General features: G+C 42.2%; 1 protein-coding gene across 1 annotated transcript in view; it reads left to right on the top strand.

The window, feature by feature from the left end:
* Window positions 1–375: 375 nt before the first annotated feature.
* EGFLAM (EGF like, fibronectin type III and laminin G domains) overlaps window positions 376–18,106 on the top strand; it is an 80,235-nt gene continuing 62,504 nt past the window's right edge. Inside the window, exon 1 of the mRNA XM_057433266.1 lies at window positions 376–549. Coding sequence (XP_057289249.1) covers window positions 429–549 — 121 coding nt within the window. The 5' untranslated portion in view covers window positions 376–428. The remainder of the gene's footprint in view (window positions 550–18,106) is intronic.

Raw genomic sequence — 18,106 nt, forward strand, 5'->3', positions numbered from 1 at the left:
GGGAGCCGAGGCCAGCCCCTGGGCGGGGAGCGGGCAGGAACGGACAAGGTGTCACTGCTGAGGAAGGGGTGACACCCCGCCCCGCGGTGCTGGGGGGATCCCGGCTGTGCACCCCGCGGGCAAGGCCGGCCCGCCGAGGGAACACCGCCGGTACCGGGGTCACCGGACAGGGGACGCTCTGGCACCCTGTCAGCGGCAGGGCTGGGGCTGCGGCGCCCCGGGGGGAGGTGCCTCGCTGTGCCCAGAGCCGCGGAGGCGGTAATCCCATCAAAGGGCCGGACCCAGCCTCCTCCCCCCTTCTCTTCCCTCCCTTTTCTCTTCCTTCCCTCTCCGACCCTGCCCGTTGCGGGTGCAAGCCCCGCCGCTCCACTCCGCTCCGCGCCGGCCTCAGCTCCCAGCTCGGGCGCCGGCGGGACAACGCGGCGCACATGGAGGTGCCGGGCCGCTGCCGTCACCGCTACCGCTGCCGCTGCCTCGCCTCCCTGCTGCTCCTGGCTTCGTGCCTCGGGTCAGCGGCGGTGCCGCGGAGGAGCATCCCCCGCCGGCAAGGTAGGGCGGCTGGCGGTGCAGGGTGGGACATGCCCTCTTCCTGCACCGCGCTTGCACCCAGCGAAGTTTCGCGTCCCTTTAAAACTAGCGTCGCCGCGGGCTTCAGGGCCCGCCGCCGAGGCTCCGCGGCGGGCAGCGGCGGGTCCGATCGTGTGTGAGATGAACTCGCCCGTGAGCTCTGGCGCAGCCAGCCCGCAGCGGGTCCGGCCGGCGGGGCGAGCGCGTCCCGCTGCCCTTCCCTGCAGCCCCTGCTTTGTCCCCCCCACACCCGGGGGTGAGGGAGGATGCCCAGGCAGCGGCAGGGGATGTGCCACTGAAAGCGGTGAAGTTGCAGAACCAGCGAACGATCCGTTTTCTCCGGCATTTTAACACCCATGCCGGTGGGTTCACCCAAGTTACAGACCAGGACCCGACTGCCGCTACTGCGGAAGGGATTGGCAAAATTTTTACCTTTTTTTTTTTTTTTTTTTTCCCCTGAAGCCCATGCTTCAGGTGCTGCGTGAGCCTCTGTGAACCTCTGTGCCGGTCAGAGGTTTCTTGTCGTCAGTGCTGTGCTTTTGCTGTGACATTATGTGTGTGGTAGCCAGTAACGCAATACATAAAGAGTAGTAAATGTGAAAGAAAAATGGCTAGGGAAGCAATAATTTAATAAGAAAAAAAATGTACTTATTGTGTACCAGGCGTGATGTGGGGTGGTCCAAGTTCTGGCTTGGACTCTGGCTGAGTGCTACCTGTGATCCGTGGGAGAGTTCCCACGGCTGTCACAGGGTTTTGCACCTTGATCAAGGTGGTAGTATGTGGTCCTTAGCGGTTGAAAGTTAAACTGAGCAGCTTTTACAGCCTCTGCAACCTGCAGTGTGTGAAGCACTAAGGTAAAATATAAACAATGAGATGGGGCGCAGTATGTGGCGAAGTTTGTCATTCTGCATACTTGAAAAGTTATGGTTCTAAAAGGAAATAGTGATGCCCAAGACTGTCACAGACACTGGGACTATCCTGGAGTCTTTACCTCTAAGTTCACTGTGATCAGATCAATGGAAAACATATAACAAGTTAGTAAATTCTGCTTCAGCTCATAAAGTGTTTGCAGCTTCAGATCCGTTTTGTAAATATTTCACAGTGATACAAGATTTGTATTGCTGCTTTTTAGAATCAGTATTGTGCATTCTTTTGCTCTTATGAGAAAAAAACAACCCAAAAACAATAAATGCCTGTACAGTTGGAAACTTAATGCTTAAATACAGCCTGAGCTTAAAGCCCTTACTGGACAGATGGCTAATTTTACTGGTCTGACCTTGTCTCTTAAGGATCTAGTTCTATGATCCTTGGTTGTCATAATAGCTACCATTAAGTACTTGAGGAAATTAGGTAGACTGTAGTTGTGAATGAGACAATCTGTAGTTTATGTTAAGATACTATATATGTGAAGTTTGGGATGGAAATGTGTAGATATTTGTAAATATTCCTCTACATACTGGTACTTGTTTCTCCTAATCAGAGCAGAATGTCAGATCTAGATGAAATGTATTCCCATGCATTAAATTAAAACAGTTTAAAGCTTGGAAACAAGTTTTTTTTTTTTGTAGTATTGTGGAGGAGATGAATTAATACGCTAATATTGTGTTTACCGTTTATTAGCTACATGGTTGATTTTTTTTTTTCATAACTGACATTATTTCAGGTTCACTGACTTATTCAATTGTTCTTTTTCTACTTCTTTTGCTGTATAAGATTTACATGGGAACAAGTTTTTCAGAATCTGTGCAAACATTTGAAAACTCACTTGCACCAGGCTTTGAAGAAGAAAGTTTCCCAGACAGTTTGTGTGCAGCCATCTATGATTTGAAATCCATCTGCATTGTGCCAAGGGCTCTTGGTATGTGGGCTTCTGAGAATCTCGTGACTGGGTCTGTACTGTAAAATGTTGCTGTCAAAACACTGAGAACAGGTATAGTTCCAGGTAGCTCATACAGACAAGGTAATCTACCTTGTTCTGCAGAGTATCAGATGCTGGGCAGTTAAAAGTGAAAAGAAACTATTATTTACTCACACATCCAAAAGCAATGGGTGAAGAAGAAATAATTAAAAGTTCTTTAAGATCCCCCCCCCCCCCTTTTCACTTTGCCCTTTTAATAGCTATAGAATTGAGACTTGTACAGGAATTGTAACTAAGGTGAAAACAAGGGTTATATCAAGAAAGAAGTGATAAGTGATAAAAAGAGTTCATCTTTCAATACCAGAATCCAACTGGGAGGTCCTGTTGGTCAAAAGAAAAAAGATAGTCAAATGCATCTTTATTTTTCCAAGGTTTTTTTTGTTCAGGGCTCATCTTACAAAGATCAATTTTGCAATCCCAAGAAATAAGTAGAGCAAGAAAGCTGTTTGCAAAGTAAAAAATAATATACAGGGTTAAATGGCCACAAATGCAGCTTCTTAAATTAAACTTCAGGGGAAGAAGCTGTCGTGCTCAAATTTGAAACATCCTGATAACTGCTAAACTCATTTGAACTTTTATTTACAGTTACATGATACATTTGCTGGCAACAAGGAAATGGAATGACAGACATTTTGGGAAGGGCTTAAAACAAATCCTTAGACACCGTGTGGTGAATAGCGTAGTTGGGAACAGATTAGGCTGGGATTCTCTAAATCTTGTACTCTCAGAAGCTGGCACTCATTCTGCTGCTTTCACATTATTTTCTTGCTTTAGCCTTCTGCAAAGATGCAGGTTTTCACTGCTTCTTCTTCAAGTTTCAGTCACTTGATTGAAGGCTGGAAAGTCTAAACCAAGCCCCCAGTGTGTAATACTACTACTAATATAAACATAATAATAATTGAATTTTAATGGTATTGTGATTTTAGAGAATTACAGGGCAAAGATCTGACCACTTAATTTCCCATGTATGTTCATGGCATGAACTTGTTGCACGATATTGCATTGTTACTTTCTTTGTAACAGTGTCAAGTTCCAGTGCCGTGTAGAATATTAAAACTGTTGAGTTGGTCTGCACAGAGAAAATAAAATATTCGTACCTGATGCCTAGGAAACCTTTATTATTATTATTATTATGCTTGCCAACTAATATAAATAAAGAATTGGGTTGTATTATATTTATTTCCCAGATGTCCATAACAGTAGACATCACTGGCTTTGTGTGTAAATGCTGAAGGAATTAGACTGGTTAGAGTCTGAAGACTTTACAAGAGTGTAGCACTGAATATCAGGGCCAGATTTTTGAAAGGGCCCATATCCCTGGTCAGCACTACAGTAAATGACTTTTTTTTTCCAAAGAACTTGGCACTGTGATACTTAAATTCTTTAGAAAATCTGGCTATGTAGTAAGAGCTGCTGGATATGGAACGCTTTTGAAAGTGTAGTCCTATTTAGGTACCAAAATACCTTGAAAATCAGGTCTACAGATATGGAAAATATAGTAGTCTTTGGGAAAGAAGGTGCTTTCTTGAGTTTTTAAAAATTACTATTTTTTTTGGAGCAACAGTAGAATGAGTTGTAATTTACTGTCATAATAAACCCCACATGGAAAGATTGCAGGGGTGAGGTTGATCTGCTGCTGAATGTGAGGTTTCTGAGGAAAGGAAGGAGTCTGAATCTGAATGATTCCTAATGCAAGGGCAGCAGAGCTGGCAGAGACAGTGCACATCTGTGAGCTAAAACTAATAAAAAAGATGTGAATAATTTATATGGGGGAAGAGTAATATCATTCTTTTATTGTTTCAGACATATGCCAAAGCTGGGACTATCAGACTACACTGTTCTGTGCATCCAATGACAGTAAAATCAATCAAGCACAGGTTATATATGTATTTGCTGTTTATTGCATTTGGGTGTAAGTTGTGTCACAACACTGTGTGACATTTTCATTTTGATTGGACCTGCTCTACTACCTCTGGGATCTGTACTTTGGTAAATCCTGCTAGCTGTCATCAATCCCATCACCACCTTATTCAGGAATGAGCATTCCCCTAAAACCCTCTGGGCAGCAATGAGAATGCACTGAATTATTTCACTTGAGCATGTTACTTAGCATGGCACTGTTAATCACTCATTTTGTAGCGTGTTTTCTGACTTTAGTTAGTCTTACTTTCAGCAAAATGTGTTGCTTTCTATCCTGAAATTGCTGTCTTCTTCTGTAAGAACAAACTTTTGGTGAATGTTTTACTTGAGCACCATTTGCCAATGTGACCTCTAAAACTATAGAGAGTCTTCCACCAGTGTTCAGAAACGTAAAATTAGCCAAGGCATTTTTAAAAATTGGTGGAAATATATCTATACCAGATACAGGGGCTCCCAGTGATGCTTTGGAGAAGAAAGGTTGTTTTGGAGTTAAGGCACTAGAGTGAGCCTTTGGAAATCTTTTTGTTCTGAGGCTGTCACAGATTTGCTTTGAGGGTTTACCAGTCCTTCCCAGGCCAGATTTTCAGTTTTCAAAGTGGGGTTACAATGGTTTTGTGCTTTTATCCTTTTCCAATTAAGACATGTTAGACAGTAACAGGACTTCTTTAGGGTGCTCAGAACAAGTGTACCCCTATTTTAGCCAAGACCACTAGGCATTACTTTAGTAATAATAGGTGAGTGAATGCCTCTGTATCTTAGATCACGCCTTGTATCTTCTCTGATAGATACACAGTGACACTGGACTAGACGCCGCACAGCACTGTGTACTGTGTACAGTTTGTTAGGAGTGAGCACATCCAAAGATCAGATTCACCTTCTTAGGCTTATTGGTAGGGATTTGTAGTGTCTGTCACCCAAAAGGCATCCTAAGGAGCAGAAGAGTACTCTGCTGTCATAAAACATTAAATTTCAGTGGATGGCATCTCCTCAGTGCCCCACAAACTCATCAGTCAGCTGAAAGCATACTTGGGAGCTTATCATTCTTCAGATCACACTTGTATTGGGTCTCAACCTTATGCCTGATTCTGCTTATATCCCTTTAATGTGGTCCTACTGAACATAATAATAAATAAAGGATGACTGATATTGTTGCTTCATGATTGAGACTCAAAGCAGGACTGATAGGACCTTTTCACAGGTTTTCTGATACAATGAAGTGAAACGCTAAAATGGTTATAGAAAGGTTTTCTCATATTGAAAGGTTATTAAAATATATCAAAGATGCCTGTAATCTGAGAAATTACCATGAAAAAGCCTTTGCAAATTTTATTAGTTCACGTACAAAAGAGTATACCATTTGGTGCAATATTTATCAGGGAATGTGCAATGGTGGTTTGTGATCATGTGACATAAGATTCCAAACCACAGGCACGCATGGGGTCTGTATTAGCTATGTGATCTTGAATAAAATTTCCTCATAGTTTTCTATGCAAATGAATCATCTGTCTGGAAAAAAACCCAACAAACACAAACCAAACAAAACACAAAGCCTGTTCGTCATAATTAATTCCAATGAAAAAGAAATACTTTTGGGTAAGAGCAGGCAAGATTTGATTTATTTTTTACTTTAATAAAAATGCTTACACGTGAAAACTAAATTAGTTATTTGTAATATATATAACGAGAACATCCAGACCACAGCAAAGGATGAACATTATTTTTTTTAGACTTTGCAGAGTTACTAAGGTGAGAGCAAGCACAGCCAAATTCATCTTTGAAAGTAACTGCTTCAGAAGGGCATAAGCCACTGAAAATTGCAGGCTTAGGGGGAAAGCTCCATCACAAGCAGGTAACTAACTCAAATCTAGATAATGATACAGTGTGTGATGATCCATAAACTCTGCAAGTGAATGGTCTGTAGCGTGAAATACATAGAGTTCATACCAGTACTTCTGCTGAGAGCAGGAGTAAGAATAACTCATGAAGACACTCTTTGAGATACTGGCCTCCAATGAAAGGAGAATTCACACAGTATTGAGCTGAGGAAAGGACATCTATGGGCTGTGAAAGTAACCAAGTTAGTGACTTGCTGCCATGTACTTGGACAGTCAAAATTCACTGGCTTTGTTTTCTTGAAAATATCTTTTATTTGAGCATTGCCAAAAGCTATTCTGGATAATTTTTGGAAGTAGAAGAGGTAAACCATGTGCTGGTGCTAACATATTCTGCACCTGGCTTTCTGGGTATGCCACCAAATGGTGATAGGGTGCTTTTCCACTTATATATGTTAGCCTTATAGTTAATAAACACTTTTTAAATAACTGCAGATAGCAGTCACATTAACAGCAGTTCTCATAAGAAGCAGACACCAAGCGGTTCTGAGTTTCTCTGTGTCCTCAGAGGATAATCACACTGGTGTAACTCACACAGAGAGATCTCTGAGGCTGGAAGAGTCCCAGGCCAGATTATTCTTAACACTTCTTTTGGTTTTTAAAGTCATTTAAAATTGCTGGCACCTGTGAAAATGATGGTACAGTCAAATGTCAACACCTGTGTATATTTGGAACTTTCAATTTGAACTGTCTTTCTAAAATGAGGGAAATGAGCATCTTGTGAATGTTCAGCAGGCTGCTTTCAAATACAGAAATCATTCCAATTCTTCTAATGTGTCAGAGGCATTATTGCAGGTACAAAGTTTAAAACCAAGACTGGCTTTGTGTTGCTGAGCTCAAAAAAATTCTAAAAAAAATCCTAAGGGCAAAGATTATAGAGAGTTTCACCCAAGTGTATTTCTTTCATGCATAAGAAATTTCAACTGGAAGATCATTTTAGGAAAAAACACATGAACAAAACTTGTCAAACTGCGAATCTTGGAAAGTAAGTGCCTTGGACCAAAACTTTTGTCGTTTAATTAGAGATAGCAGAAGCCAGAATTTATTGCTTGGACCAGAATGTGAGCTCTATTTCATATTCTGCTTTCTAGATAATCACAGGAGAAGGCAACATGTTTCTAAAAATAAGCAGTCTTTTTAGGAAGACAACTATTTACAGAGATGGTGACATTGCAGCTGGTAGTCCAGCCATGCACAGAGACAAATGTTAGTTCCCACTCCCATTTCATGATGTTCCAGTTCATACATGGACCTGTTAAGTGCAGGTTGCTACTGTTCTCATCTTAATTGAGCTGTCATAATGGCAGCGCTATGGTATGATGCAGTCAAGAATTCCAACTCTTTCTATATATGTGCTAAAAGATGAGAATGTTCAAGCCATTCAAACCTCTGTGAAGCCGTAGGGCAAAGTGATCATAAGAGAGGATGGAGGAAGAGAACTGCTAGTATAAGGGGTTCTTCCAGTCACTTCTGGACAGGGAACTGGGCAGCACCTAAAATGGACAGAAAGGGGAAAAGAACAAGCCATTTGAACCAGCTGATGCCAAGAGAAGGGCACAGCTTGCACAGTGACACAGCACTGGCAAGGGTTGAAGCCAAAGGGCCAGGGCCTCAACTCTGCAGGCTACAGAAGCTGATGTACCAGTGAAGCAGGGAATGCTTTGAGAGGACTAGAGAGTATTAGATGTTAGCTTTGTGGACATCACAACTGTGTCTAGGCCATTTGTGTTTGTTTCGCTATGGATCTGGTCTTCATGCTGACACATATTCCATGTCTTATTGTCTCTTGAGCAATAAAGGTTTTGTCCCTCACAGTCATTCTCCCAGCTTTCACATCCCGCTGCTTGTTGCTGACTGTTTGCATACACAGCCATGTCCCTCACAAAATTAGTGCAGGGATTCAGGTTTAAAAAGCATGTGTACTCCAGCCACTTAGTAGAGACAAAGAATTTCCTTTGTAGTTTTTAGTGATACTGCTGGTGAATGGAGAGACTTGCTGACTGCAGAAGGTAGTGAAATTATTGTTTGTTAGGGATGAACTGAGTTGGATAAGAATTTCCTGCTGAGATGACGCCAGATTTCTTCCCTGACCTGGCCTTCAGCAGCCTTTAATAAAATTACAGTTGCAATTGAACTGATATCTCCAGTCAGGTTAGGGTTTCTGGGCTGTAGCAGCCCTTGTGCCCTTGCCACAGACAGTTCAGCAGCACCCTGCCCTGTGTTTAGAAGTGTTGCCAACAGGTCAAGGGACATGGCTCTTCCTCACTGCTGAGCACTGGTGAGGGAAATCTGCAGTAGTTCTTCCAGTTCTGGGCTACCCAGTACAAAAGAAGACAGGGACACATTGGAGTGAGTCCAGCGGTGAGCCACAAAGGTGATTAAAGGACTGGAGCATGCTGATATGGGGAGGGACTGAAAGGAGCCATTCAGCCTGGAGGCTAAAAGGCTTGGGAGTATCTTCTTGTTGTTTGTAAACATCTGATGGGTTAAGTAATGAAGGTTGAGCTGGGTTCTTCTCGGTGGTGCCCTGTGGCAAGACTGGAGGCAGTGGACACAAACTAAAACCAGGAAATTCCATTTATACATTAGAAAAAACTTCTTTATTGTGAGGCTGACTGAGCATTTGCTCAGAGGAGTTGTGGAGTCTCCATCCTTGGAGATATTAAAAACTCATTATGCAAAGTCCTGAGTGATTTGCTATGGTTGGGCCTCCTCTGAGCAGGATTTTGGACTAGATGATCTCCAGAGGTGCCTTCCAGCCTCACGTTCTCTGTGTTTTTGCAGTCTATTGTAAGTATGTCTTGAAAATGTCTATTTGAGATCCTGTGTTTGGCTGCTTTTGAGCTGTCCTCCATTCTGTCATGGACTGAAAACACCAGCTGGATCAACTGCTCTGCTTTCTACGGATAAGCATGTGTTGCTTTAGCAGTGATCCGTACAAAGGTGTTCAGTGAAAGGTTGCTGCCATTTGGTGTAGATGTATGAGGCCTGTGCCAAAACCTCAGGGATAACCAACCCACGCCTTTGTTTTTGTGGTACTCTCTAGGGCATGACCAGATTGTTTGTGTCCACCAAGAATGAGCTTCAAAACAATTCCTCAGGACTTGTAGGGATTGTGGGAACCCAAGATATTATATGTCTTATCCATACCCTCCGCATTTGTTGTTTGTCACATGGTTATCTTTGTTCTCTTTATACTTTACTCTTTGTGTGTATGTGTCCGTAATTGCTGTTTTTTTCTATCTGACCCCTTTTCCAGAAGCTTGCCTTGAATTTCATTTCTTATAACAAATAAGCTATTTCTTCAAGAGCTGTTTTGTATTGTGTGTCAGTGAGAGAGAAATTTGTAGTAGATAAAGCAAAGAGATTAAGACACATCAAGAACATTTTTCAAGTAGCATGAACAATTTTACCATGGTTCCCATTGAAGATAGTAAGTTTTGGCAAGTGAACACGTGAAAAATACACCTTTAACTGATATTGATTGATGGAAAAATAAATTTTCAAGATATTTATTTGACATTTCTACAGTTTGTCTGGCCTTTTTATTTATATGTATCTTTTATGTATGTAATGAAGCTGTTTTTTTATAATAAACACAAAGTCTCTCATATGTGGTTCTTTTATGTATTATACTTATGTTACAAATGCTCAGAAAATGTAGCAGGCTGACTTTTACCCTTATTTTTGTCATTTCATTTCAGAAGAGTAATAGCCTGCTTTGTAGAGTTTATTTTCATCAACAATGCCTAAGACTTAGGGGGCAACTTTGTTAATGTTTCCCTGCTTGTGTTTGGAGTACCATGTTTTCTGGAGCTCCTCTGATATTTGTCCTTCATAGCACCTCAGATGCATGGGCCACAAGAGAAAAGAGAACAGCCTCTATTTTTTTTTTATTTTTTTTTTTTTCTGGTGAAAGCGGGTTGAATTCTCTTAGATGACATCTAAATCGGTGCAAAAGGGGAAGGAGAAGCCCTGGGGTGGGAAGGTGGAGGGAAGTGCCTGGAGGAAGAGCCATAGAGTGGGGATGTGGCAGAGCAAGAGATGCGAGACCTTGCCCTTGCCACTGGCTGTGGGCTGTTCTGTTTGCTCAGTGGTAGGATGAAGCTGCAACCTGGATGACACAGTGTTCCTTGGGTGTCGTTTCCCCTGCGGCTCACTGGGTCTGTCTCACCTGGGCAACATATGCAAACCTACTGGTGCCCGTCAGCTGAGTGGCTTTTTAATTGGTTGCTGTTCCCAATGTACTCCCAGTATAGAAAGTCATAGAGGCAGATGGGATCAGAGGAATGCCAGGGGATGCTATTGGCATGCTGGTTCTTATCTAGCCCATCCTACCGATTATTAAGGTATTGTGCCACAGCTTGATTTCAGCTACTTTCTAACACCACACCTAAGTTACACCTCAGAGACTATTATTTGAAAACTGGTAAGTAGCTGATGAGGATGCAGGCAGCAGCAGGGCACGCAGGGCTCTGGCAACAGGCAGGGCAACATGCAGGGCTAGCAGCAGCCCAGTGGCTGCTGGACACAGCCTCAGGGACAAGGCAGATCCCTGCCCAGCCAGGAAATCCCAGGACAGGGAAGATGTTGAGCTTTGTATCCAAGCAGCCTGCAGGCTGGAGAAGGGAGAGGTGATCCCCAGTGTTGCCTCATCTCCAGGAACAGAGACATGGCTACCATTTTCTTCTGCAGAGGCATCAGGAATGAGGACCGCCAACACCCAGCTCTGGGGCTTCGACAGCAAAAGCACAAACCTGGTTTTATGTGTGAGAGCACTAGATTTTGAATTAGGCTTCCAGGAAAACACCTGAGATGATGCAAGTGGAATGTCTTAGTGGGCTTTTTATGGGCCCCTGTACTGTATTTGTGCTGGAAGTGGAAAGTGCTTCCATTACAAGAAGTATCTCACCACCTTACCTCAGATGCAGATATAGCACATGTAAGTGTGCGCTTGCATTAGTCAGACTGGCTTCTGCTCAGTAATTACTAAAAACACAAGCCTGTAAGAGTGATTGAGAGATTGCCCTGGCTGTCCCTCTTGACAAAGGCAGGACAGGTGTAAACTAGACCTTTGCTCAGAGATAATGGTGTTCCTTGCTTTTAATAATCTTCAGTGCCAGGAATTCCCCAAAAGAGGTTCCAGTGTATAACCATGAACAGATAGAAGGGTTTTTTTCATTATCTAGCTCTTAAAAAAAATAATTTAAAAAATCAACTTTTGCTTCTCCTTCCCACACCTGTAAGCCACTATGTGCTGTGCAGAGCTCCCCTGCTGTCTTTATTCTCCCTGCAGCATCGGAGCTTTCCTGGAAGCAGAGCCTTGCTCTGGAGAGGAACACAGGGAGGGGAACAGGGCATCCCACCTCTGCCCTTCTTTTCTACGATCTGGAGGGCCATGGCAACACAGGAAAAGCCACAATAAAGTCACCACTGACATTGTGCCTGCTTGTTTTTAATGGGATTCGCTGTACTGCACTGTAGCTTAAGTTCTGAGCTTTGCCTCCTTCATTCCTCTTCCTTGGGCTATAAATACCCCGATAACTGTCACCTCAGATGTACCTGGGCAGATAACAGATGCTATATACTGCATCAAGAAAATATCATGTGGCTCCTAGCCTGCTATTATTACAATGTTGAGGGCTTTTTTCCATTGTGTTTATTACAGTATTTTTAAATCACTAAACTGAGCTCAGGTTAGTCCCTCCAAAAGTTTGTACACCATGGTCTGGGTCAAAACTGTGGTGCCTCAATAGGGCTATACTACCTGCAGCTCTGCGCCAGTGTTCACTGTGGTAGCATGCAGGTGATCCAGTTGATTTCTTATCAGAATCTAGTGCACTAGAAGTGGTAGTTGATTCCTTCAGAGCAGCAACTGTTCTTTTATGTTCTTTTATGTTTTCCATGCTGTTGCTACTCAGGATGCAGGAACAGGAGAAAATGGCTCAGATTTTCCAGTTTCAAGTCATCATCCTTTGCAGTTTGTGTGGTTGGGAGGTTCTTGCTTTCTTGCGTACTGCTGCTGGGCAATGAGAGGTGGAAAACACTTCAAAGAGATTAAAAGATGGTACATTTTTTTCATTTAGAGTTTCCTGACCTTTTCCAGAACATCATGCTGTCTTCATTCCACTGTAGTGTTTGCGTAACCTTGGTCAGTCTGTAAAAAGAAGGGAAACAAGAGAAAACCCTATTGCTATTTATTGTTTTAGAAATTAGAATTTCACCAATATTTCAGTGAGAGAGTGAATGTGCCACAATTTATTTTGTTCCGCTTCTAGGAGTGGTTTTCTTTCTTGAAAACAGGTTTTTGAATGATAAAATGCTATTTCAATACAACTTCTTTTCTTATAATTTAATGGACTGAAATAAATAACGTTTGAAACAAATCAAAAGGTATTTCTCTTTATGGAAAAAGTTTGGTTCTAAAAACTTCAATTTAGAATTAATTAGAATTTTTTTTATATGGGTTTTTATTGCTATATATATTCATAGAGTCATTCTATGATTCTGTGATTTTATCATTCTATAGACTCATAGGCAGTGTTTGGGTTGGAAGGAGCCTTAAAGCTCATCCATTTCCAACTCTTTGCCATGAACAGGGACACCTTCCACTAGACCAGATGGATCAAAGCCAATCCAGCCTGGCCTGGAATGCTGCCAGGGATGGAGCATTCACAGCTTCTTTGGGTAACCTGTGCCAGTGCCTCACCACCAGGAGTAAAGAATTTCTTCCTAATGTCTCATCTAAATCTCCCCTCTGTCAGTTTAAAGCCATTACCCCTTGTCCTATCCATACATGCCCCTGTAAAAAGTCACTCTCCAGATTTATTGTAGGCAGCTGGCATTTTGTCAACAAATTTCTCTTGTTTCACTGAATAGAAATAGGAGACACATAGACCTGGAAAGTAAGGAATCCTTCAGTCAGTACCTCTTAGCTGTTACCCATAGAGGTTTAAAAGTAGAATAATGAAATGGTTATCTCATTTTGTTGGCCTATACTCTACCATTAATAGTAACACAGAATATGTTGAATATTTTTTTTTTAATTTTCCAAACCATAAACTAGTAAAGATGAAATGAACCAGCCATTTTCCCTTAAATAAATTGCCGTATTACTGCATGTGAATTGTATTAGACAATTATTTTTGTATTATTTCAGGACCTGTAAGTACCTGTGACTACCTGCATGCCTTGAAACAACATTAATGTCTAAATAGGAAAGAGAAAGTGACATGCAAAATATAATTAAAATTCCAAAAGAAAATTTTCCAACCCAAATATTTTCAGATAATTAATGAATATTTTAAAAAATACCATTTTCAGTCAGTATTATTTTAATCTAATATTTCAATAAATTTTGAAATTTTCTCTAAATAATATTACCGTGATGAACTTTATCCAACTCCTCCAAAGCACTTCAGATGTGAAGCTTGTGAACATAAGAAATGTATTTGTTTTGAAGCTGAGTTTTTCTCATAACTGTTCATCACTGTAGTAAGATTTTGGGGTCACTTTATGACTGGAAGGATGGAGGAACTTGTCTGTATGTGCATGAGCTATTCTCTTGAAATAGCTGTAGGAAAGCATCAACCTGAAGCGGTTGCTCCTTAGCTACATGAGGCCAGCATGGTAAGGCTGGAAGCAGTGGATGGTGTTCTCATTGGGTACCCGCGCTAACTCTTCTTAAAATCACAAGGGTAGGCATGGAAGTGACATCACTGTTGGCAGATTCAGTTCAAGGAGCATCCTGAGGTGCTGATACACAATTGGGTGGCTGAGACCGGGGACTGTTCCCAAGGAGGCACTTTGCCTATGGCCACCCTAAATGTAGCTGATGGGTATTTACTTCATGGGCAGAGGCTGTTTTATGTAGCAGTGGAGCTGCAATGGAAATGACACTTTTATCAATAGGATAAGGTTTTTTTTAACAATTTTTAATTTGAGTGGCTTTTGTGAAGCAAAAATTCAAATGATGTTAATTATTTCAAATGATAAAATTAACTCCATCTTAGGGAGAGGGCTCATGTTCTTCAGCTCATCTGGAGAGCTTGTTTAGTGACTTCTTCACTGGTTTAGCAGCTTTTGCATATTTTTAGAAGTATAAAACCAAACAGATCTATAAACAAGAAACAAAACAGCTATAAGCAGAAAGGTAAATACAACATTGTCAGCTCAACATTGTTTATCTACAGTCAAATCCTCATTAACTTCCTGTATTTCAGATACTTTTACAATGTATAGTCATAATATGTGTTGAAAGTGCTCCTCCTTGATTAATGGCTTCTTTGCGTGCTTCCATTACCAGTTTCATCAAAGCATTTTGGACAATATCAGGCTTTCTGGCCCATTAGGGACAGAAAGAAGAGTGACTTTCTTCAAAGTGTGTTCAATTTTATTTTTATATAGGCTGGTTCCTTGTTCTTTTTGATCAGAGCTAATCTCCATGCAGAGCTCTCCTTCACTGCAGAAGACATTTGCAGGTGGGATCACCACTGAGGCAGATCTTCATAGTATGTACAAGTAGTAGGTATAGTAGTTTGTGGGTTGCCATCTGGCAGGCTGCAGAGGGGAGCAGGCTCCATTGTGGTTTTATACTGTGCATCACATAAACAGAAATTTTATGCTGAATTTTGTAAAAGAGCTATATTTCTGACCTGACTTGTAGGAGGAACTACAAATATCCACAGAGTTTTACCCTTGAAAACTATTTTTAGTCTTTATATTCTAAACATGACCTTTGATTTAAAGATGTAAATGTTTAGACCAGTTTTAATATACATTTTTAAAGTGCCTAATACATGATGTTCTGTAAAATCTTGCAAAATAACTCAAGTGCACATTTATCCCAAAATAATTTGTTCATAATCAGCGATATGTATTGGAACAGTTGAGATCAACTGGCAAACGGCTTTGATACTGTGTTGCAACATGACTGTTTTAAAGCCATGACATCTCCTGCATCTCAGTGGCATAAACATTGCTTTCTGTCAGATCACACAGTCACTTTGTCATGGTTGTGAAAGGAAAGTTCAGTCCAAAACTGGGCATTTTTTACTTCCTGCTTGCTGCTTGCAAAGACAGTGCTAGGTGCTGTTGGTGCTTACGCCTCGTCCCCAGGCACACCTCCTACCACTGCCTTTGTTCTGTTCGGGGAATTTCCTTACTTCTACAGAAAATTAAACAATATAGAAATATGGATCTCTCCAGCTCTTTTATTTTCCCTGACTTAAGTTTGCATTTACTCCTCCAGTGACAATTTATATACGCCACTGTAACTGAGGTCAGTATTTGGCTCTCTGTACCTTTTTCATCATCTGCAAACTGGAGATAGTGGTGTTTAGCAAGGCTGGGTGAATAATTCATGGCGTGGCTCCTTATTAAACAGATGTTGCGTCTCTGTTTACAGATAGTCTGCAAATGGATTGCATTTTTATTTTCAAATTTATTTGCTGTTCCAAATTATTCACCAAATACTTTCTGTAAATGATTTTATTGGCCTTTGGTGCATTCAGAATACGAATTTGAAGCCTGCCTTATATGAATATTTGTTATTGCTTGTTGAAATTTTTTACTTCTGCAACTGTGCCTCGCAGCAATCTTGTCTCATAGAGCCTCCCTAAAAAGTAATGAGGATAACACAAACATGCTAAGAGTGAATGGTTAGGCAGTATTCTTTTCTTTTACTACTGATGCAGATCTAATACTAATCCGGCTCACTGGGTGTTGTGAAGATTGGAAAGGTGTTTTCTGAATGTGAAATGCTCCTTAACTAGACAGTGATACTCCAGCCCTGGGTACTCTTCCTTCCTCTCCTTTCAGTAGCAGGTGGTACATGATGTTGTATGATGTTTCAGCTACTGCTGAGCGCAGGGCAGAAGGTAAGCATGAGAGGTAGTACTCTGCTGTACTCAGAGCATCAGGGCCAAGCAAGGATAGAATCAGAATCACAGAATCATAGAATAGTTAGGGTTGGAAAGGTCCTTAAGATCATCTGCTTCCAACCCCCTGTCATGGGCAGGAATGCGTCACCCTAGATCATGTCACCCAAAGCTCTGTCCAGCCTGGCCTTGAACACTTCCAGGAATGAAGCATTTACCACTTCTTTGGGCAACCTGTTCCAGTGCCTCACCACTCTCACAGTAAAGAACTCCCTTCTTATATGTAACCTGAACCTCCCCTGCTTAAGTTTTAACCCGTTACCCCTTGTCCTATTGCTACAGTCCCTGATGATGAGGTCTCCACGCAGCTTCTCTTCTCCAGGCTGAACAGCCCCAACTTTCTCAACCTGCCTTCATACGGGAGGTGCTCCAGTCCCCTTATCATCCTCATGGCCCTCCTCTGGACTTGAACCAACAGTTCCATGCCCTTCTTATGTTGAGGACACCAGAACTGCACACAATACTCCAAGTGGGGTCTCTTGTTTATTCCCCATACCATAGGAGTTTGTATAGAAGCATCTGAGCCAAGCTCTGAATTAAGCCTACTCATTGACTGGAGCAGCTGAAGTAGCTGTGCATCACCCTGAGGATTCATTACAAGCGCTGGCAACAGACTGGTAGTCTTGGAATAGATCAGTGCCCCCTTCCTCCAACAAATCTAGATTAAAGCTGCCTTGACCAGCCTGGCAAGTCTCCTGCCAAAACATGATCTTTGATCATGCATGGTCTTTGATCCATGTGACTAAGTCTGTGCTAATAAAGCAAATGAGTGAAGGTCGAGAGAGCAAGTAGTATGGCATAGTCTGGTTCTCATACGTGTGGCTGAACCCCTTTCTTTACTGAAACATGTCCTTACTAACTTATGGACATGGTCTGTGAGCTGTGCTATACTCCAGACCCTTCTTGGGAGACTATCCTAGGATACTGAACCTGTGTCACAGACTGTGCAAGCACTATAGATGTGTGGATGTCCCTGTCTTTGGGTCCTGGAATGTTTACAGCATCTTTTCAGTGTCTGAATCAGTTCTCTATTACATTCATTTGTTAGGTGTGTTTGATTTCAACAGCATTGATGATGGTGGTTTGGAGAAGTTATGTTAAAAATCTTGCTGACGTTACAGAGCAGAATTGCTCCTCTGCCTGCCCTTTCTCCAACTGCAGTTAGAATGCAGTTTCTGACGTGTTACCAGAGATGTGGAGCTCAGGGTTTCCTTCTCTCCAGCCTTCTTTTTTTTCCAGTATTGTGTTAGCCATTATACTGAAACACCAACCTGCACCACGTGAAGAGAAGGAGGTGGATAGGTGCTGTGGGACAAGTACAGCCATATTGAAAACACCCTCCTCCCACTGTAGCTGCTGAGAGAAGGGATTGATTGTGGCATCTCATGATGATGAGATCCCATTGCTGTAACCTGCATCTGAAGAGAGGGAGGTGGGGACTGAAGGGTCCTTCACATCAGGATGATCTTGCTTCTTCCTTAAATCGTTGCCCTTTCCATCCATATCTGTTGTGAAGGAATTGAGGTTGCAGAGGCTGGTGGTGATCAGTGGGCCATGAGGGGGGTCACTTGGCCTGTGCCAAAGTAGAAAGGGGCTGAAGAGGAGGCATGTTTTGAGTTTGGTTTGGTTTTCTTTATGCAAAGATGCTGGTGTCATACATGAAGCCTGGGGGAGAGGATGAGGAGAGACTGAAGGTGTCTGTGTGGTGTCCTGAGCTGATTAACATCTGCTTGCCACAGAGAGAAGGGTTCTCCCCCTTTGGCCCATCTCTCCAGGTATCCTACCAGTGCCTTGGAAGGCAGAGGTGGAGAGGGAAAAGGCACATCCAAGTCAAATCCGAGTAGTGGGCTACAGTTGACAGTTTGGAATGA

The sequence above is a fragment of the Pezoporus wallicus genome, unplaced genomic scaffold (genome assembly GCF_028554395.1).
Source record: "Pezoporus wallicus isolate ANWC-B61680 ecotype Strahan unplaced genomic scaffold, APGP_CSIRO_Pwel_v1 contig_5601, whole genome shotgun sequence".
Taxonomy (NCBI): domain Eukaryota; kingdom Metazoa; phylum Chordata; class Aves; order Psittaciformes; family Psittacidae; genus Pezoporus; species Pezoporus wallicus.